The 22500-nt window shown below is 44.0% G+C and overlaps 3 protein-coding genes across 4 annotated transcripts in view; 1 reads left to right on the top strand and 2 right to left on the bottom strand.

Annotated features, from left to right (window-relative positions):
* Positions 1-4211, top strand: part of frmd5a (FERM domain containing 5a) — a 46960-nt gene extending 42749 nt beyond the window's left edge. For both annotated transcript variants that reach the window (XM_030365969.1, XM_030365968.1), the window contains one exon: positions 592-4211. In XM_030365969.1, coding sequence (XP_030221829.1) covers positions 592-1217 — 626 coding nt within the window. In that variant the 3' untranslated portion in view covers positions 1218-4211. The remainder of the gene's footprint in view (positions 1-591) is intronic.
* Positions 4212-5033: 822 nt separating this feature from the next.
* blm (BLM RecQ like helicase) lies at positions 5034-15423 on the bottom strand. Its single transcript, XM_030365967.1, has 21 exons — positions 15082-15423; positions 14033-14697; positions 13425-13536; positions 12610-12710; positions 12405-12531; positions 11618-12294; positions 11366-11542; positions 11146-11264; positions 10365-10478; positions 10167-10265; positions 9901-10049; positions 9681-9787; positions 9340-9500; positions 8804-8999; positions 8474-8664; positions 8237-8381; positions 7710-7909; positions 7423-7618; positions 5738-5860; positions 5463-5655; positions 5034-5359 (listed from the first exon to the last, which is right to left on the bottom strand). Exons 1-21 carry the CDS (start codon positions 15174-15176, stop codon positions 5191-5193), a joined length of 4116 nt encoding a protein of 1371 aa, XP_030221827.1. The 5' UTR covers positions 15177-15423; the 3' UTR covers positions 5034-5190.
* Positions 15424-16172: 749 nt separating this feature from the next.
* The window catches only part of LOC115551414 (ras-specific guanine nucleotide-releasing factor 1), a 21931-nt gene continuing 15603 nt past the window's right edge, over positions 16173-22500 (bottom strand). Inside the window, exons 17-27 of the mRNA XM_030367133.1 lie at positions 21227-21397; positions 20544-20650; positions 20164-20276; positions 19982-20042; positions 19770-19873; positions 19578-19662; positions 19197-19394; positions 18857-18936; positions 18630-18747; positions 18456-18524; positions 16173-18136 (exon numbers count right to left, since the gene is read on the bottom strand). Coding sequence (XP_030222993.1) covers positions 18044-18136; positions 18456-18524; positions 18630-18747; positions 18857-18936; positions 19197-19394; positions 19578-19662; positions 19770-19873; positions 19982-20042; positions 20164-20276; positions 20544-20650; positions 21227-21397 — 1199 coding nt within the window. The 3' untranslated portion in view covers positions 16173-18043. The remainder of the gene's footprint in view (positions 18137-18455; positions 18525-18629; positions 18748-18856; positions 18937-19196; positions 19395-19577; positions 19663-19769; positions 19874-19981; positions 20043-20163; positions 20277-20543; positions 20651-21226; positions 21398-22500) is intronic.

Raw genomic sequence — 22500 nt, 5'->3', positions numbered from 1 at the left:
CTGCTGAACAGCTAAACACCATCTGCTGTCTTCTAGACCCAGGAGGAACCACGGGCATGTTCCTGCCCTCTGGACGGAGCCTGCTGGGCTGTGTTCTGCAACACACCATCATTACACAACCCTACTGTGTACACACACACATCTAGGCTATAGGTGTCAGCTATCAACCTGGTCTTCCTCTCTCAGTTGGCCAGGGTCCTGTTCAAATGCCAGCATGTTGCTAACTACTGTAGCCTTTAGGCCTTGTTTATCAGCATGGCCTTCCTCTTTGTCTGAGAGGAAGGCCATGCAGGAAGCTGGATACTGCTCAGGATCCACACCTTCAGTCGCTCAATAGTGAGAGAGACGCTATTCATTGAACTTGTTTATTCTTGCTTGTTTGTTTCTGCAATTACAGTGTATTACTTTTACACATTTCTGGCAAGTCATTCAATCTATTTATATTATGTATGTATGTGGACATACATCAGATAATTCAAATGTGTGCGTAGAAATGCTAAGGCCAACGTGTTAGGTCTCTGTGAAGATCTGCCCTGTATTGCGCACCATGAAGTACCGGCTCTCATGACTCCTCTCCCCGCCCGTCCAAAGGTCTGGAGTCGTTGCGTGACAGCGCCCACTCCACGCCCGTGCGCTCCGTCTCCCACGGCGACTCCTTCATGACGCGCTCCCGGAGCCAGGCGGCCGACGTGGGCGGGAGCACCTCCATCATCTCGGACGAGGCCTACAGCCCGTCGGACAGCGTGCTGCCCACGCCCGTGGCCGAGCACCGCAGCGTGGAGCACGCGGCGGCGGCGGCGGCCAACGGGGCGTCCGGCAGCATCCAGGAGGAGAAGGAGTCGGAGGCCGGCACCCCCACGGCCGGGGAGCCCGGCGGGGGGGAGGTGGACGGCGGCGGGCGGGCGACGCCGCGGGCGGGCGCGCCGCTCAGCGAGGTGGAGCAGGCCAACAAGTTTGTGCTGAGCGTGCTGCGCCTGCTGCTGGTGACCGTGGGCCTGCTGTTCGCGCTGCTGCTGCTGCTCATCGTGCTCACCGAGTCCGACCTGGACGTGGCCTTCCTCAGCGACATCCGGCAGACGCCCGAGTTCGAACAGTTCCACTCGGAGTACTTCTGCCCGCTGCGGCGGTGGTTCGCCTGCCGGCTGCGCTGGGCGGGCGGCCTCCTCATCGAGGAGGAGCGCGCGGGGGCGGAGGAGGAGGGCGCCCCCGCCGAGTGAGAGGAGGCCGAGACGCGGTCGTCGTCGTTGCGTGGCGGTGGATTCGAGAGCAGACGACGCGGGGGACTTGGCGGGGGGTGGAGCGGCGGAGGGGCGGCACCCTGAATGAGGCTGAATGAACGCTGCTTCTGTCATCCTCCCCCCGGGGGGCCTCAGACACCCCAGAGTTCTCCCAGGAGCCGCGGCCACCCGGAGCGCTCTCCTGTCCGGCCTTTTGTTGCCCAGCTACACCCCCTTTTGTTGTCCCTCCTGTGAAGCACGGATACATTTCTGCTTCTTTCTTTTCTTTTCTTTTCTTATTCAGGTCATTTCAGGTATTTATTTTTTCAAATAATAGAAATGAAAAAATATGAAACTGGATTCAGAAGTACTGAGATCATTTAAATAGTTCCTTATTTTTGAGGAACGAGCGAGTTGTGTTATTTATTGTTTTGAGGGGGATCGACACGAGTGCTGAGAGGTGATGGGGGGGGGAGGGCGCTCCAGGTCATCATCATTACAAGGGAAGATTTTAGTTTGTTTCAAAAGTTGTAGTCAGAAAGAACACTGACTGGCTGCAGGGTACCATCTGTGCGGACAAAGGCCTGTAAGGGTCAAATGCTCGGCTGGAGTCTGCACAGCAGCATGAAGCCAGGGTGAAAACCACTTGCCTTTTCTTTTTCAAGACGTTGATAACTAACGATGGTTTGGGATTTTTTTTGATTGTTTCAGGACGGTTTCAACTGAAGTATTAATACACAGCGTACAAATAAGTGAGAGAGAGAGAGACTCGATTTGTATTTCTAAAGTTTTATAAATCAATTGGTAATTAAAAGTGTAGTGTAGGAGGTGATTAAGCAGAGGTGTTTAAGCCGGTCTCACAGGTATTGAAGGTCAGTCTCTTTTGAAGACCAACTGGCATAAAAATTAAGTTAGTTGTGCAATGTCCTCATCGTTTACTTTTATTCTTTACTCTGAAAACTCTCAATTCTCTTGAGTTGTGCTACTTTTCAAAACAGAATGATTCAACTTTGAATTTGGTTTTTATGCAGAATTCAGATTTATTTTGTTTTCATATCAAACTTGCTTTTAGGATTCTGTATCATATAATTATTGTTAGGGTAAGAATAATTATGTACTTTTGTACAAATTAGTTTATTTCATAATATATACTTACAGGTTTCCCATGTATATTTTAACAGAAGTTATTTTGTTATGAAAGATTAAATTATACCTTTTGTAGCGCTGTGTTTCAAGTGAGGTCAAAAGCGACAGGAACTTACAGGATCTATAGTAGAGGGACGCGTTCAGAAAGCTTCTATCCAGATCCACACAATCCCATCACACCTGGCTCTCCACCAGCAACGAAGCAGCTTTCACACAGTATGCACAACCTTTCCTCATCAATAACAGCCCATTTGTTTTGAAGGATATCCAGTCTGGATAATGTGAGGGACATGTCATTACAGCTCCCAGGTTTTGTACATTTTCAATATCTCAAATGTACCATATGAAATTGTACATTTACGCTTGTGAACATTTTGCGTTTGTTTTAGATTCGACTATGCAGACTTCTCTGCCTCATGTTCAGCTCACAGGAGCAATAATTCTGAAATCCCTGCTGAATTCTGGGTAATATCAAAATTTTCTACTGTGTTTCTACTTTCTGTACCAGGTGCTGGTGCTATGTTTAGGAGTGTGTAAGGTAACGCTTTATATATAAAGCGTTACTATGCGCTTCATATATAAAGCTTTACCGTGTGTTATAGTGTCAGTACGTAGGACTGGACAAAACGTTAAGGCGGTCATATGGGCTAAAAGAGAAAGAATAATTGGATCAGATTGAGAAAGTAGGAAAAGGAAAGGAAGGAAAACAATGGAACGTCAGTGGATTTTATTACAGTAGATCCAGTGACTAGTCTCCTTATTTGAAGGTATAAAAGAATCTTAGAAAGGGAACTTGAGCACTTGGTGATTTGAATGAACTGGGCTCCCATGTTGAAGCCTCATGGATGAACCCTATGAAGCAGCCCACCGTCTACAACCTGTCCCCCTAGTGGTTGGTGGCGGCCCCTTCCTAGTAAAGAGCCAGTGTTGTGTGTTTATCAAACCACATAGGGCTGTGTAGGCCTACCTTTAGGCGGTTTCTGAGTCATATCTCACCTGAGCCCAGGTAGACAGGGTTAAGGAGAAGCACCACTAGTTTAATGCATCAACAGTTGGATTACATTGCTAGTATAGTCTTCAAGATAGAGTCATTGGGAGAGGATCATATTCAACATAGTCATTGGGAGTGTTTTTAACAGGGTGTATGAAGTAAGAAGCATAGTTTGTATGTATGAGTCAAATACGTCTAGGGAGGAATTTCAGCAGTGGGGTTTCAATACGAGGGGTTTGACAACATTCTCTCACAGACATTTTACAGCACAACGGAGACCAAACAGTATAGTCCTTAGTGGTCCTTTCTCATGCATCTCTTAGCATTATGTAGCTTTCACCAATAGGTAATAGTATTCAACGAGCAATAATCAGTGGAACTGTCAACAGCAATGAAAATGACAAAGTACAAAAATCTAACATTGAATGTTTGATATTGAACTACAAGCCTATTTTGATTTGCTTTTATTTGTACAAAACCTGTAACAGATCACATAACATCTGTGAACCAGACCTACATTGGAAATGCAATCAAGCTATTTTGTCACTGTCATTTGTGACGTGAAATAGATTCAAATCGTTTTCTTATTTTTACATGTCTTGTTTTGATGCTTCCCTGGCTTCAGCGTGCGTTTGCTTAAATATCACTGAAAGTGGCGAAGATGAAACCTAACAAATTGTACAATTTGGAAATCTTGCCCATTTTAACAGAAAAAAATAAGAATGAATCTTTCTACTAGTTTGTGTCTCCCTTTTGCATTGTTTAATGAGCAGACACATGTTTGGCTATACACTGTTTATTGACTAAAGTGATCAGTGCAGGTATGTTCCATGTGATAAAGCTTAGTTCTTACTTTGTTTCAGGTTTCTGTCATGTTTACATTATTGAGCCAACAATAGGCTGAATATAGGTAGGGGAGTCCATGCTTGAACAAGGTGCATCCAATACAATTTAAAAGTTTGTTTCAAAAGGTCCAGCTACTTGAAATCCATTAGTATTCATACATATGTAGTCTTCAACATCTGCTAAGGAAGCAACCATTAACACATCTCTCTGATAGTACACTTTATAGAATGCTTTAAAATGACTGGATTGGCTGGATTACGACCAATCATCTGGGCTGAACTTTGATATTAGACATATCAGATGTAAATTGATTACTTTAATTATGCAGAGGGCATGTGAACACTCTTATAGTTACCCTTCCTACAACCCATCAAACCTGGTAAAACAGTTCCAAGATTGATTGACTGTGCAGACAGGCGTATGCATGCAGTATATGCATCATACACATCTGTAGGTTGCATTTAATAAACCCTGATTTTCTGTCCTAGGGATGGAGTTGCTTTTGATTTATTGAATATATATACACTATATATATACACACATCCATGTGCCAAATCGAGTTCATGTGCAGTCCGATCCATTCCAGTCCCATGTTTATACAGTAACCCTTCTCTAGAAGTCAGTATACATTTATTTGTCTAATAGTTCCTTGTAACTGGTGCCATTACAGCTACCCTAACTTGAAATAAACATAGAAAAATATGTACCGAGTTCTCCTGTGTTCTGTAGTTCCAAGATTAACTCCTCTCATGCTTGCATGTTTAATAGCAAAGCGATACTGACACCTAGTGGAAAAACACAAACATTGCAAGACATAATATTCCAGACTAATATATTTAGCATCACAAATGTGAAAAATACTTTATTTTAAAAGAAATACAGTGAACAAACCCATGAGGTGCGAACGCAGCTCCATTAAGTAAAAAACAGGCTTAGAACAAAACAAACAATATATTAAGACAAATGAAACCCGGTTAGTCTGGGGAGTGTTCAGGAGTTGGAGTAGTTGGGTTTGAGGAAGGGCCGCCGGTTGGTCTGCGGGGTGGGGATGGCCATGAAGCCCGGCCTCCGTCCGGAGCCAGCGTCGGCCGGGGAGCCCCTCCCGCGCCCTGCCGACTGGCCTTTGGACGGCCACGACTTATTGCCGCCGTTGCCACGACTACACCAAAACACAAATCCAACACACGAAAATTAGACACACTTTAAAAGGAAACGCAGGAGGAGATACGCTGTGCCACGTGGGAGAGTTGACCGGTACGCACCCGCTGGAGTCCTTGTTGGCGCGGCCCTTCTTCTTCTTGGCCAGCATGTGGAAGGGGCTCTTCTTCCTCTTCTGCCCCCGGCTCACCTGGTTGCCGAAGTAGCTGGACTGGTGGGCGTTCTCGTCACCCTGACGATCGCGCGACATGTCTATCCACCCGCCGGCGGCCTCGGCGGTCTCCTCCGGCGCGTCAACTGTACAGGGGGGGGGGGGGACAGGGTTAGCTGGACACGCCCCAGACCCTCGGCCAATGCACCGGCCTCCCGCGTCACTCACCGGGCGCCTGCCACTTGGAGTACTTCTGCAGCAGCTCGATGACCTCGGCGCCGTATTTCTCCAACTTGTCCTCCGTCACGCCGTCGATCTGGAGGAGGACCTCCGCCTCGGAGGACATGGTCTCTATGGGTCAGAGGACAGCGCCGCGGGTCAGAGGACACCAACGAACATCCCGAGGGATGTGACGGGGCTGACAAACAAACATTATTCCATAGACGTGACACGTCGCGTCAAGCTTGACTGGATACTTGAAAAGCACCCAAAAGGTTAGGGACCTGCTTTATGTTTTACAGCTTCCTTTGATTTCCTCTCTCTCAGACACACACCAGGGCTCCAGACTAACTTTTTCCTTGGGTGCACTGGTGCGCCTAAATTTTTAATTTGGGTGCACCAGCACGTATTTATGGTGCACCCAAGTTTTGAGTTGTTGAGGGGGGGGGGGGGGGGGGGGGGGGGGGCGTAAATATCGGTATCGATATTTACGCCATTGATTAATAATATCTTGACCATTAAATAAATGCCTTAAATAAATGCTGAATCTGTATCTCTCATAAAGAATATATCGTCAGACAATGCCAAGGGATCGGTTCTGTCCCGAAAAACCCTCTGTCTCCGGAGAGACGCCTGTACGATAAGTGCGTCGAGGTCCATGGGAACACCCACAAATGGTGACGCCATTATCGGAGGAGGGGCTAGGAAGCTGCGCACGCCGATATAAGTAGCCGATCTCCGGGTAGACTCGCTGGAAAGCTGCTCCCGACCAGGTTTGGTTGCGAGCGTAAGTCACCATGGTGATACAGCGACGCTTAAAGAGATCTACTTTCATGGTACAGCTAACCCAGGCTTTCAGCTCAACATACCTCGCTAACCCTCTAATCGAGCTTCGTAGTACAGGCCCCTGGATTGGGCTTCGCGGGTTTGTTTCCCGGCGTTTCTATCGTTACCGGTCTTGCGTGTTCCAACGGAACACGCAAGACCTAATCAATACTTCATTCACTGCCTAATCAATACTTCATTCACTGCCTCTTCCGTGGTTATTACAATATTATGAATAGACTGCTGTAAAAAAATAAATAATAATAATTATTAGAGCTGTCAGTTAAACGCGTTATTAACGGCGTTAACGCAAACCAAATTTAACGGCGTTAAAATTTTTATCGCGCGATTAACGCAATTATTTTATAAAAAAAAACATTTTTTTTTTTTTTTTTTCTTTGGCTCAAAACAAAGAAGCAGTAGCCTGACTGCTATGTTCAAATGACATTTGTTTAAAGCAGTCGTTTAATTGCACTATAGGCTCTTTTTTTGTATCGTCCTGTTTTGATCAGTGTTTATGCCAATGTTGTTATCAATAAAAAATCATTTGCACAAGGCAAGCCGATGCACTTCACCATGTTGATAAGAGAATTAAAATGAGAAGAATTATGGGACAAAAAAATCAAGGGATATTTAGCATAGAAAAATAATTTGCGATTAATCGCGATTAATTAGAGTTAACTATGACATTAATGCGATTAATCACGATTAAATATTTTAATTGCTTGACAGCTCTAATAATTATACCAGATACATTTTCAGTCGCACCGGTGCGCCCAAATAAAATATTTGTTCGCACTACCCCGAATTCTAGGCGCATGTGCGCCCAAATTAGGCGCACTCTTGAGCCCTGCACACACTTTACTTACTGGCTATCTTTTTGAGTGTGACGGTGGAGAAGATGTTGAAGTAGTGGATTCCGAACACCTTGCCCAGCTTCTTGCACAGGTCGGTGAGCTCCTGGAGACACTTCTGGCTCATCGCATCCCTCTCGGACATGTTTGTGGTCACGGACGCCTTGTTCTTCATGATGCTGGAGGCGCTCTCCGTCTCGTAGAACTCCACCTGAGGAGGGGTGGGGGGCGGGGGGTTACACTCACACAAACATACCGGTGGTCTCCGTCCTCCCACCAGGCTGAGAGGTGCTACTCTCTACCTGAGCGTGTCCAGACATGATGTTGACGGCCTTGGGCCCGGCGGAGATGTAGGCCACGGCCTGGCCGTGGTTGGTGATGTAGAGGTCCTCCACCAGCGCGTTGTCCAGGACCAGTTTCTTGAAGAGCCGGTCGGCGTTGTGCTTGGAGTAGGCCGCTCCGATGCCGAACATCCCCGTCTGCACCTTGGCCGTTTTGGACCCTGGCGGACAACGGTTCAGGGAGACTCAACGGGCGAGTTCCTCAGTGAAACACCCAACGCTCATTGGCCATTGATTCTTTAGATATATATTATATCATATATTATATTTAGATATTTAGCAGAGGTTTCTATCCAACCGACTGGCTGCGAATGTGTTTGAGATGCATGTTGAGCAGGTAAGGGTTTGACTAGAGGGAGACTGTGCTTACCTCCCTACCTTTAAGAACCCAACATCCCAGCCACTACTATGACGACTATGCTGCCCACATGTGTTAGTTTTATTGCAAGACATGCACTGGTAAATCGTAGGCAGTATGTGGTTCTTACCCAGGAAGATGTCCACCAGCATGTTCAGAGTCAGCCTGGTCTGCTGCCCTGTCCGGCCAAACCTCGCCCCCACCTTCTCACAGGTATCCTGGACGAACCTCAAGATCTTCTGGGCGTCCTCCGAGACATTTCTCACCTTGTATTGCTGTGGCACACAGAGGAGAACAACCTTAGATATTCAGTATGCACGCAGACATACCGGTTGGGTACAAGACTTCAAATTTGAAGTTGACTTACGTTGGGCCTTGCACAGTTGTCACATATGACCTTTGGGTGGTCCTTACAGAAGCTGGCATTGAACTTGATCTCACCAAAGTAGGCAAGCAGCTGGACTCTTCTGCACTCCATCAGGTTCTCGCAGAAATTAACCATGCTGTGTAGGTTGTTGAAGTGCGTTGTCTTGGCATGTTTGTTCCCTTCCTTATCCACTGTTCAAAACAAAAATACACATGAATAACATGACGAAAAATGAATGCCAAGACCAAGGACAAGGGTGCTATGAATTCAAAAGGGAGACTAAGATATTTGAAGTGAATAACGAATGAGGGCCCATGGGGCCAGACGCACGCATGATGAGTCTCTTGAGGCGGACCACGTCGCTGTAGGAGTAGAACAGGATGCAGTGGGACACCTCCCCGTCCCTGCCCGCGCGCCCAGACTCCTGGTAGTAGCCCTCCACCGACTTGGGCAGACTGGCGTGGATCACGTAGCGCACGTCCGGCTTGTCGATGCCCATGCCAAAGGCTATGGTGGCACAGATGACCTGCCGACACGGTACTGTTTAGTCATTTGGCTGGCTCTCTACGTACAGCGCAGTTCAGAGCACAACACTAGGGTGTTGGACTCCCAGCCAAAAGGTGATGAACCCAAATGTCTGCAATGCAGCAACTGTACACATCCTTGGATTAGATACCTCTCCCATACTCAAACTATCCTAACACCATCTGTGTTCATTGAATACTTAATAAAACATGATGATGTACATGTTGGTGCCATGCGCTACAAGACGAGCTGGACAGGAGGTATTGGATGCAAACCAAATGCACTGTGCCACTATGCTCCTGACATTTTGCGTAGTAAAGTCCAAAGATAAACGCCGCTACCTGGCAGCCGTCCTGGTTGATCCACTTGGTCTGCACGTACTCCCTGTCTCCGTCATTGATCCCTGCGTGATACGACAGGGCCTGCAAGCCTGCCGTTTGCAGGCTTTCTGCCATGGAGTCACAGTCGCTACGGGAGAGGCAGTACACTATGCCCGAGTCACCTGCAATACGTTAAGCAAGGCAGAGATGGATCAGTATCAGCAGGAGAGAGAAGCAGCATGGAGGAGGGAGGTGGAGCCTCTTTGTATCAATATGGTAAATTCAGAATGTTGGTTATTTTAAACTTCTTATCCGGGTTGAGGAAGGGCCGAGAAGCGGTAGGAACATGTGGCCAGCCTTACGCGGGTAGTGCTTCTTGATCCAGGTGATGCAGTCATCAGCCACATTCCTGGGTTTCTTGGGCAGCACGACGTACTTCAGGTTGGTTCGGTTGAAGCTCATGGTGAACCTGCAATCAGGGCAATCCTAAATATGAGGTTGTTGTCAAACAACTAAACGACAGTTAAACAATAGGCGGGAAGGTTGTGCCGCCGTGGCCGTAGCGGGCGCTGGAACACCTACACCTGGGGCTTGGACATCTGCAGCTGGTTGAGGATGTCCTTCTGGACGCGCGGCGTGGCCGTGGCCGTCAGAGCCATGATGGGCACCCCCGGGAACTTCTGCCGCAGCTCGTGCAACTTCTTGTAGTCCGGCCGGAAGTCGTGGCCCCACTGATGAGCAGACAACGGCACAGGGGTTTACCCTGTTTGCTCGAATAGAAGGCCTGAACCCCATCGTGTTACTACTAGTACCACCACCTAGTGTAGGGGGGGGGTGTTCGTACACACCTGACTGACGCAGTGGGCCTCGTCGATGACAAACCGTGCAAGGAGGTTTCTCTCAAACAGATTCTGCAGGGCGCTGATCAGCCGGTTACTGGCACTCACCTAGAGCGAGCGCCACAGGGTCAACACTCTCGTCATACACAGATACCACTGGAGCCAATCAGAAGCAGGGCTCGTCTCCATTGACCAGGCGCACTCTACCTTCTCAGGGGTGACGTAGAGCAGTTTGATGATGGGATCCTTCTTGGACATCTGCTGGTAGATGCTCGACGCTTCACCTTCACTTTTTGACCCCGAGAGACTTGTGGCTGGAATCTGAACAGAAAGACCCCCCAACCCCAAGAAGAGATAATGATTATAATCATTTTCATAATCACTTATATGAAATATGAATGAGATGAGACACACAGAGTCTGGTGAGCCTCCTGAAGAGACTCTTGTTTCTAGAAAAGATGTTCTGTGCCAACAGTATGGACTAATATTCCTTGTACAATCAAATTATTCTGTCAAGGTCTAGACAACCTAATGGTTAGATAATGTTGTGAAAGGAATGGACGGGGGTATCCCCCAAGGTTAGAGGGTAAGGGAGGCGCAGTTAGAGGATGAGGGAAACTGGGTGAAAGGTTTGCCACCGATACGTGGCAAACCAAGTTGTGTTTGAAGAACATGAGCATAACTAAAATAACAGGAGTTATTTATGAGCAAGGTTTGATAACAACCTTGGCTTGGAACTTATGGGAGGAATCACAGAGCAGGACTCTAAAAACTGTTTGCCAAAGCTGATAAAACATGCTTGGCTCTTGTATTACTTATTGTTTAAGTTAAAAATTAAAGTAAATAAACGTTATTCTTCGGTTTTCTGATCTCTTTACTTGTGAAGAGTACAAGTCTTCCTTCCACAACACTTTTTCTAACTGAAGTGCATCAACACTATTCCCCCGCTTCCATCCCGCAGAGCAAGTCTTGTATGGGCCCCACTTACATCGAGTGTAGTGAGCTTCTGGATCTGGTCCACGATGAGGGACTTGAGCGGGGAGATCACCACACTGACGCCAGGAGACACGCAGGCAGGGAGCTGGTAACAGAGGCTTTTACCACCACCTGATCCACAGAAAGGGCATATATAAGAGAGCTGCCTGTCATTGGGTCTCCACTGGTCACTCCGTGTATGTACCGGATCATGCAGAGTCTGTGGTACCCACCGGTGGGCATCAGAATGAAGGCATCCTCCCGCAACACTGTGGCGTTAATCGCTTCCAGTTGATTGAACCGGAACTGATGAAGACCGAAGCGCTTGTGGAAGACCTTCATCATCTCCTGCGAGTGGGGAAAGCCGAAGCCTCTCAAGCGGTCATGCGCAGGGTTTCGGTAAGTGGGCTCTGCAAGACGCAAGGGATAATTAGTCAAAGGGGTCAAATCATCATCAAATTGAGATGGTGAGGGGTTGTAATAACCTGGGGAGATTATGGTGGGCTTTGGTGCAGAGACTGGCGTCGCTGGAAGTCTTTGTGTTGAAGAGTAGACCGGTTTGGCCACAGCGGTAGAACTTCCCATGGAGGAACTCTGGGGTTCGCCAAAGTAATCCGGGATCTCCATTTCATCAAAATCATCGATGTCAAAGTCGTCCACGAAGCCATCCTTGGGGTCGGTGTAGGCGGCTCTCGGGGTTGTTCCCATGGTGATACTGCTACACCTTTTCACATCAGCGGCTGGACTCTTGGGGGAGAAGAAGAGATCCGAACTGTCCAGTTGTGCATTTTTGTTTTTAGGAACGTAAGGGGATTGGTTGGAGGGGCTATCAATAAGGGAATCGCTAATACTCTGGCTTCCAAATGTCCTCCTATTGCCTTCTGGGAACTTGGTCCTAGCAGGAACACTGCGCGAATCAGGAATACAAGGAGACGGAAAAGTGTTGATATAGCAGTCCGAGTCGTCAAATAGAGCATCATCACGTGAGTCATTGGAGACGATGGAAGATCTCTTGAAGGGAATCGGCCTCTGGGGGATTGGCGTTGTGCTGGGAGTGACACAAGCATAAGTCTGTTTCTTCACGCTGGGCTCCACCATGACAGTACTGTCCGGCTGTTGCCGACTGAAGGGAGCGTTGTTTCCAATTGCAATAATCCTCTTTCTAAAAGAGAAAGGAAATTACATGACACACACACACACACACACACACACTGACATTAAATCACTTCAGCGCCATTACACAAACTCCGCCTCATTTTCAAATGCACATACCTGAGAGCCCGGTGGAGGAGAAGCTCCGTTCCACAGGACAAGCCTATCAGTTCATGCTCTGGGATACAGTCCACCAGTTTGCAAATGGTCTGCATTATGCTAAAGAGTTCCTCCTCTTTCTCTGTATCTAGAAGAAAGACCGATAATTAGTTCCTGCAGACCTACTTTTGGTTACTTTGAGTAACATTGGCAGGTAAAAGCGTACCTCTTGTTTCTGTCGGTTGGGATTTAGAAACTGTAGGCAGTATTGTGGAAGACTCTTTTGGATTTGCAGGGCTGTGTTGGATTTCAGAATCAGCTCTCAGTCTGTTTAAAAAACAAATGATTGTCAGGACGATGCCAGGACAACTGACCATTTACCAACTCGCTTCAGCTGTAAATAACTGAAACAATCTCAAAGCCAGCTTGGACACCAACAATATGCCCTTCGTTTTATATATTCATAATCAACAAATTAGTCATCTGGATGATAACTACTAAACGGGTTATGCTTCTTTAACTCACTCAGTTTAGCAAGTTAAAAAAGTTTGACATTTAACCTCTTAAGCTCCAGCCAATTTGTAATTGTCTAATTTGTCTTATTAATATGCTTGGTGTTGGAGTTGGAGTTGTGTTTGGTGTGTGCAAAAAATTACTTATATGTACTTGTAGCAGAGTTTCTCATGTTTAATTTGATATGGCTATTTCTACATAATAAGGGCACTGTTGTATGCCTTTTGCTGTGAGAGTGATCACGGTCTTCCCAAATCTGGGGAACCTCGAGTTTAAGAGGTTAAGTTAAAATATAATAAAGTTAAAATATAATAAATAAGATATTCATTTTCCTCATGGTTATCCATAACTTCAGAATCTATTCCGCAATAGGACGTGGCACTGTGTTAAAGAAATTCACAAAATGTCAACAAACAAAGCTCATAGCTTGAAATCTTATGTGAATATTAAATTGTAAATGTTCTTGGTAAATATAACCCATTTACAAATGATGGATTTCTCAAAAATGATAATATTATAACAATGAACCTTTTCTCTATGGCAGAGTTTTGGCAGCTCTTCTCCTCAGGGACAGGCGACGGAGGAATGAAGTCATTGTCAGGTTCAGACTCATCACCAAGGCTCCATCTGGTCTGATCTTCTGCATGAACAATAATAACAACACACAACAGGTTCTGCTTTAACATCATTTGTCGTGGAATGTGATCCATCATAAACATAAAGCATAAACAGTCAGTCCCATGCGATTATGCGATCGCATAATTCAACGCATAATCAACCAAAGTCTGCATATTCATGTAGGGGCTGCATTTTTTCAAATATGCCGCACTTTCAACGCATAAATTGCAGATTTCCGGGAAAAATATGCGGGGCTTGCATGATTTCATAATCCCCGCATTTTCGTTGCAAAAAAGTCACATATATCGTAGCAGAAAGTGGAAAAATGTTGCTTTTACTTCACACAAGAGCAGCCATTTCCCCCTGTTGCCATTTTTTCACAAGTTCCTGCAATTTCATTGCATATTTTAAGAAAACGTTCTGCATAATGAAGGATTTTTAGCCGCAACAATAACAAAAAAATGCCGCATTTTTCTGGAAGGACTGAACAGTACAACAGCTGATAGGATAATAATTACCCGTCACTTCTTGTACAGGTGTGACCCCTGCTGCATCCTCTTCATCATCACTCAGAACAAGTGTGCGCCCAGTTTTGGGTCGTCTTTGTGGCATTTTGACTGGCGAATCCTCCGGCCCCCAAAGGTCCGGGCTGTTAGTCTCCCTTAGCTCGTTGTGCTTTGGACTCGTTTTGGTTCTGTCTCCGATTGCTGCAGTGATGATGCTACATTCTGCATCATTGTGGCTTGTTTTCTTAAGTTCATCGTTTTTATTGGAACATTTCTTTTCAGTCCTACCTGAAGTTTCTAGACTGCTTTTCACTTTGACAGGGGTTTCGAAGTCATTAAAATCATCCCAGTCGTCTTCTGGGAATACAAAAGATGCTGCTAGGTCCACTTGATTGCTTCTGTTGCCGGAGGAAGGCTTGTCTTGAGGGGTGTCAGGGATGACTTGAGTGACCGTGGAGGGTAGCTTTCTCGCGGTGATGTTGGGAGAATCCACCTTTGTTTTAGTGTTTACTGCGAAGAAGCTGTTGATATTTGGATTCGATATCTCTGGCTTGTTTGGAATGGTCGGGGAAGTAATATTGACACTTCTTTTTGTCAAAACATTAGACTGAAGTAACTTGAAAGGGACATCCACTTTCGTTGTGCCTGAAATAGATTTCTTTTTAAAAGAAAAAGACCTGTGAAAAGATGGACCACTATGAGTTGAGATTATAGATATCGTCATCACCTCATTAAACCACACAAATATACAATGTACACTGCAATGGACCTTTAGACAGCAGGATAAGCAGTGCTAGGAGTAACAACATTCTTTCCCGAAACCCAATTATGCAACATGACAGAAGAGTCATGTCCGGAGGCAAGGGCTGGTCAGCAACATATGACTCACCAGCTGTGGTCGCATATATAATGTAACATAATAACATAGCATATTTAACATGGCATACTGTGGCATGTTATTGGCTACCATAACAACAACTCGAGTCGAAACATTGTGGCTATATCCCCCGTCTCGACACTGTGACACGTTGAAGGACTAACTTGGTGACTAAGGTACTCACCCAGCTTTAGGTTTGGCCAGCGACAGCTTGCTCTGAGCAGTGTTGCAGTGCCTGGCGAGCTGCTCCTGCAGGTTGTTCTGAGGGAGACTGGCCATTGTTGCGATGTATCTCCAGCTCAGAGAGCTAACTCTTGTGGCATTACTGTGTCCTGAATGTTCAAGGTCCAGTTAGACGACTACTTCCGCTTTAATAACATGAGGGATTCACCGCGAAAGAAAGTATTTTTACAAGTATGCTGTAACCGTATTTTGCTGTTGCTCCTTCATCATTTGTTGGGTCGTATTTTTACTTCCGTCCGATTTTCCGCGTAAAAGGTTCACGTGATTCATATTTTGCGCCATGGGAGAGGATCATGGGAGATGTAGTTTTAAGACCAGAACTGTAGTCCCCAATGTATGGTAAATAGACGAGCCTACAAGCTCTGACAGTATTCTGGCAAAAACAAGAATGTACAAATATAGAAAATAAATACCTTACTTATTTGTGCTTTCCCTTGGTGTTCTTTTTCATCCCATTCCCATTTTTTTGTCTTAAACAATAAATGCAATGCATTTTGCTGCTCTACAATTATATATAATTGGGACAATTTCCACTATTCCACACTATTGTCCTACCTCCTTCACTTTTTAAAATAATAGAATATGATGCCTTCAGAATAATAGTGGTATGCTGAGACGATTGAGGAAAATGATATTACAATAGGAAACAGCCAATTACAAATAACCTCAGATCATACCACATGGAAGGTATGTTACTCCATTATATACACAGGCCTATGGTTAACTGTAATTGTAACTACAAATAACTAAACTACAAAAACCCTTGAGACAATTTTTTTTATGTTTGTGCATATATATATATATATATATATATATATATATATATATATATATATATATATACACACACATATATATATATATATATATATATATATATATATATATATATATATATGTACACACACATATATATATATATATATATATATATATATATATATATATATATATATAATTTATTATTCAAAATTGAATATAGCTGGTAAGCTCTGGGCATAAGGATTGAAATATAATTTTCATACTACGTAGTATTGCTAACAGCAAAGATGTTTATTTATATACTTTGCGAATGTGAGTTGATGTGCTTGGAGTATGTGTTTTTTAAGTGTTTACATGATGAGAGCGTATAGTTCACTTTAATATTGTGTCTGTAAAGGTTTTGCATGCCGCCAGATAAGCGTCAATATTCTGTACAAAAAAATAGTAAAATGACACACATATATTCACAGAATAAGCACTACATTACTATATTCCTGCTGAAGGGTGATCATAGACAGGATTACAGTATCAGTGGAAAACACTTTAAATTCATGTCATAACTGGTGGTTTCAGGGTAACACGACTGTAGCAGTATTAATTCAAGCTTGAGATACAATATATCTTCATATATCTTCAACTGTTCCACACTGAGAAATATGCAGGGGTTGCAGGTACAAAATGTAAAGCACAATTCTGTATCTTGAGTAAAATACAAAATACTCCCATTTTTTCATATAAAGAGAGGTCCCTCTTTTTACTACAAAAATAGTGTTTTAATGCTGCAGGCAGAAATCATTCGCATATAATATTGTTAAACAAAAATACATTTAACAGAGTGATATACAGTCATGTTCCACAAATACGGGAATGACACAAAAAGAAAACAGATTGTCTTTATTATAAAAGAGCAACAACCTTATTCTCTAAACCACCAAACCTGATGTATTGCCATTGGACTACTTTCATTTCATTCTTTCTTTCCTCCTTTCTTTCTTTCTTTCTTTCTTTCTTTCTTTCTTTCTTTCTTTCTTTCTTTCTTTCTTTCTTTCTTTCTTTCTTTCTTTCTTTCTTTCTTTCTTTCTTTCTTTCTTTCTTTCTTTCTTTCTATCTTTCTCTCTTGGACGAGGGTTTGTTCATTAGCTGTGAGTTTATTTTTCAAATGAAAAGATATGTTCATAAGGAGGATGAAAACACCTTGGATGGCCCTTTTAAAATAGAAGTAAATGTCAGAGGACGTGTGGCAGTAACATATAGGGGGAGGGGAGATGGGAGGATAATCGTGAGTTAAATATTGCTCTGTCAGAGTAAATGTGAGTGACTTAATATCATTGTAAACATTTCACAACAACACTTAACATCTTAACCCGATGGGATGAGGTTGAAAGTTGAGGGTTTCTGCTTTAAAAACATTATACATATATAATATCATGCTAACATGTTGTGTGTATAGCAGTAGAGTCTGCTTGTTCCCTTTACAAACCATAAACACAAATAAGAGCCTTTGTTATTATTGCCTATTTGAAGTACAGACCCTATCGAGGGTTATGTCAGATTATTATTCATAAATTAATCTAGATGGAGAGGAGTTAATTTAATCTGACACCAGGTATAACTGTATGATAAAAAAATAATAGTGGGTTTTCATGTACTGATATAAATACCCCTTTATTTTGGTTTTGGAATAGTAAGAATAACTATGCTTGAAATATATTGTCGCCAACTCCCATTGTGAAATTCTCTGTGCTGCTTTACCTGATTTTATACAGTTATATTTTATAATGCTACATTAGTTGCAGAGTTACTGAATCATCGTTAAACATCAAGCATAGATAACAACCACTCACAAACACAGAATTCAGTTAGCATAAGTATTCAGAGTGCAAATTTGACAAGGTATGAAACAATGCAGAATAATGTCATTGGTCACTAGGCTGTACAAAGAGAGTGACCTCTGTTATTATGCCTCCGAACAAACAAACTCAACGTACAAAACATACCGTTTGTTAATGAGTCAAAACAATTCCAAACATATTTTTTTATACAGAGGAGCAAATATTTAGATTTTTAGACATATACATCTTTACAAAAGTTAGTGTTTACATGTATTGATGTTAACTTTATTAACAAGGAAAATAATGTAATCAGTTGGACACTTTGGGCTCGATTCTGAGTGAGGCTTCATACATACTCTCTTCATCTAGCACAGTGCTCTTGTCCAGCAAATACTCTGTTGCCTACATGATAACAAAAGATAACATAAAGACATATCCGGCATACGATGAATTCTGCATAGTGTCACAAAATAAGAGGAACAGCCGGACAAAATCACAAAAACTGACCTGGACACTTGTGTGTTGTAACTATTATGTACACATGCATCAAGACATCTGCGTTATGATTCCTACATCTACTCTCTACTTGCTTTTAAGAAACGTATTCATGCAGCATTAACATTTTGACTGCATGCTTTGATTTTTCTTTGCCTAATTGTAAGTCGCTTCTGCTAAAAGTGTCTGCTCAAAATGTCTACATGTAAATGTAAATTTAATTCACCTTTGGTTGATGATCGATCTTGTATGCCGTTTGCTGAAACTGTCGGATTTCTCTGATGATGTGGGAAATCTGAGAAGCAAGCAAAGCAGTTGTTCTTACCCCAAACCAAATCTCTAGCATTTCAATAAGTACAGATGAAGGCAGCAGCCAGCACGGTTCTGGATGGATGCTCACCATTCTCATCTTGGAGAAGTTGACCAGGCTGTCCTCTGTGTAGTTGGGCGTGCCCTCTTCGATGAAGGCCAGGTCCGTGAGGTACATCCCCAGGTACGGCACACAGGGGGGGTCGCAGCTTCACGAAGAAGGTAGAATGAATACAGACTGAATTCTACAACGCCCGGTTCACTTTATTGATTCGGTTTCGTGGGGATTCAACATGATCCGTGGACCGGAATTCTTACTTTTTCAAAGCCTCCCGCAGGTTTTTGAACCTCCCCTCGGACGAAACCAGCTTCTGGAGCTTGTCAATCACAGCCTTTGTCTAAAGGAATAAGTTGAATAAGTTGAGAGTCGAGAGTTCATTCAGATCGCACATTCACTTGTTGTTCAGCATTCACTGTCCCAATATAAGTTGTTTATTGCTCCCGGAAGGGACTAAGGCTATTTGGCTATCCCTTTGGAAGATATATCTGTTTGTGATATGGTGAGACATGTAGGGTCCGATTTCAAAACCTTTGAAATTGTGTCAACCCACAGTTTGCAGTTTGCACCCATTTGAATGAAAGCCTCCATATACGGTACCTGCTTGGAGACCTTGAGCCAGGTCTTCTTGAGCCTGAAGACAGAGCTGCGGTTCAGGGAGGAAGTGATCTCCAGGACTGCGTTGTAGTTGTGCAGACAGCGGCAGATGTCGGCCACCGCCACCCACTTCTCTATCACCGCGACCCGCGTCACCACGTCCTCGCAGAGCAGGATCTCCGTGGCGATCAGGTTGCTTGTCTTTCAACACCAACAGATACGTGACACATTCAACGCACTAGCCGAATACTAATAATCATCATCATCATCGACATCACCGCCGTTATCTTTGCCATCGTCATCATAATCATCAACATCATCATAAGCGTCATCTCCTTCATTATTATAACCATAAAGACGATACCATTGGTGAAAATAACTCACATCATTGAAGTGCTTTGTCGTTTTCATGATGTATGGCGTCTTCTCATTTTTGTCGTTCTTCATCCATCCCTGTCCGAAGAATTCTCTAAAAAGAGCAGGAGTGAAAACAAGCTAAGTAGCTGAATGTGGTTGGCTCCAGGTATGGGTGACAGGCATATAGAGGCGTGATTGGCTGCAGAAGGGCTGACTCACTCATAGGGGATGACCTTGAAGACCAGGTGGTCCAGTAGTGTGAGCTGCTCTGCTATCTCCAGGGCTGAGAGGTTCTCAAAGGGCTCGGCCTTTCCTCCTTCTGCCTGTCAACGCACCGCATGACACACGTCACTTCAACCATCTTCTACTCTGAGCACCGCCTGGCTCACGGTGTAAATGATGATGACTTTAAACCTGTTTATGTGACTCACCAGCCGTATCACCTCTTCCAGGCTGATCTGATTATCGCCTGGTTCTTCCTGGGACAGAGTTCTGTCACGCAGTGAAAGGGGGCGGGGAACACGGTGAGTCACATGTTGAATCGTATTTCAAAATGCTTGAAGGATCCTCATTATGTTATTTGGTTGTATTGATATATCAATACTATTGATACCTGATGATGTTCGCAGCAGCTTTTCTTTCCTGGGTCAACAGCTCTGGGTCGTGGATCACTTCCTCTAGGAATGTAATGACCTTACACTTTAATTCATTGTTGTTCTCAAAGTCCTGGAGGATTAAAGATACAGGCACAGAAACCAACATTCAGCATTTAATTTTTTTTTTACAGTAGAAATGATAGAAATATTACTGTGATATTAATATAGAAAAGGTTTGTACTGATCTCGAAAAATATATTGCTGTTCCATTTTTGTTCACTGCACTAACTAACAAACAAATCATAAACAATTGAAGACAAATATGAATAGTTCTGGATAGTACTGAACCCTGCTTTTCTGTTTAAGCGTAATGACTGGGGATGACCGAGACAGTTACCGGACAATGCTTGGACACCCAGTGCCTCAGGACATTCAGCACTCTGTTTGTGGCGGCTCTTCTGATCACAAACTCCTTGTCACCGTTACGTTGGTCTGTCGGGAAGCCTTTCAACAACAAATGTAACATTAAACCCCTAGAATATTTGTATTCCTATACGCATATTTCATTTTCATGTGCTGTCGGTTCTTAGAAAGGCTCTAGAAAAGTCCAAGCTATTAATATTATTATGATTGTCATACTGGGTATTGTGTATTTATATGTGAGTGCGTGTGTCTTTGCGTGTGTTTGTGTGTGTATGTTTGTGTTTAAGTGTGTGTGTGTGTCTGTGTGTTTTTGAAAGTGTGTGTGTGTTCTGAGAGTGTTTGTTTGTGTTGTGTGAGAGATGGATTGTGTGTGAGAGAGTGAGTGTGTGTGAGTATGTGTTTGTGTGTGTAAGAGAGTGAGTATGTGTGAGTAAGTGTTTGTGTGTATGCGTACGTGAGTTTGAGTGAATGCGCGCACGCGTGTGTGTTTGTGTGTGTCTGTTTGTGCATGTGAATGCGTGTGTCTTTGTGTATGAATATGTGCGTGTGTGTTTGCGTTTGTTTGTGCACGCGTGCGTGGATGCGTAAGTGCGTGTAAGCGTGGAAGCTTGTGAGCATATTCTCTTGCTTGTTTTGGGGGTCCGCCTGGTAGCTGACCTGTGCTGGCGATGGACATGCGGCGGTACTTCTCCTTGGTGGGTGTGCCCTCGTTAGCCCCCGCCGTGGCGATGGCGAAGGCGGAGGCCGCGGACAGGGCGCTGCGGTTGCTGTCCAGCTCCCGGCACGAGGACATGACCGTGCCGTTGTTGTACGAGAACAGAGAGAACTCTGGGAGGCGGACCACAGCACACACGTCACGATTCACTGAGATATGTTCGTTTTTGGCATCAGATAAATATATATTTGAACATCTTCCGCCTCGCTTTGCAAACCTAAATCCTCCTGCCACTTTCCTGGCGACAACACGATCAACACGATCAGCACACCAAGGCAGAATGTGTAAGCAATGCCAAAATGTGAAATTCTGATTTGAAAGACTATGATTTTCAATGATACTTATCGTTGTGATTTATGTATGTGTTTCATTTGCAAGTCATCGGGCCAATGCGTTGAAGAGCTGGCTCTTCCCTCATGGCTCCAGCAGTAGGTGCTATAGCCTTACTTTGCTGTCTCCGTACAGCACTGTTGTTATGAGAGCCTTATTCAAGATGGTTGATGCTAAATATAGCTACCAAATAGCAGCATAACAGAGGAATCAACAGATCCTCTGCAGTCTGCTGTGCACACACTCTGAGAGCACAGAGGAGCTCATGAGAAACTAAAAATAGGTGCCCCGTGTGAGGCGCTAAGTGATCTACATGTCTGGGCAATTCAGACAAATACACGGCAATAGTTCTGTGTTGAAATCGACTCAATGGCTTTGTAAATCACTGATCATTTAAAGGAAAGCAAATCTATGGGGGACACTCACTGTATCTCCCAATGGAGTTTCCATTACTAACTATAACATGCCAAACGAAGACTGGATAATTTACAGAAAAAAAGGTACAATACCACTTTTAGATGTTCCATTACTAGGATGGTGCACAAAGTAATTTCAAAGTAAATATAATTATTTATTGAATTCTTCTTGAAACATCTTGGTGCAGAATGATAAAGCACATTCATAAGGTCACATCTCTAAAGTGCCTTTTCTATTAAATTATCATGCATATATATTATTTTTATTATTATTATTATTAATATATTATTAGTGTGTGCGTGTGTGTGTGTGTGTGTGTGTGTGTGTGTGTGTGTGTTTGTTTGTTTGTTGGGGTGTGTGCGTGTGCGTGTGCGTGTGCGTGCGTGTGCGTGTGTGTGTGTGTGTGTGTGTGTATGCGTACTGGCATGTGTGCTGCTGAAACAGGGACAGGATGAACCGTGTCCATTGT

The sequence above is a fragment of the Gadus morhua genome, chromosome 9 (genome assembly GCF_902167405.1).
Source record: "Gadus morhua chromosome 9, gadMor3.0, whole genome shotgun sequence".
In the NCBI taxonomy this organism is placed as follows: Eukaryota; Metazoa; Chordata; class Actinopteri; order Gadiformes; family Gadidae; genus Gadus; species Gadus morhua.
This window is presented reverse-complemented; position numbering and strand designations above follow the sequence as displayed.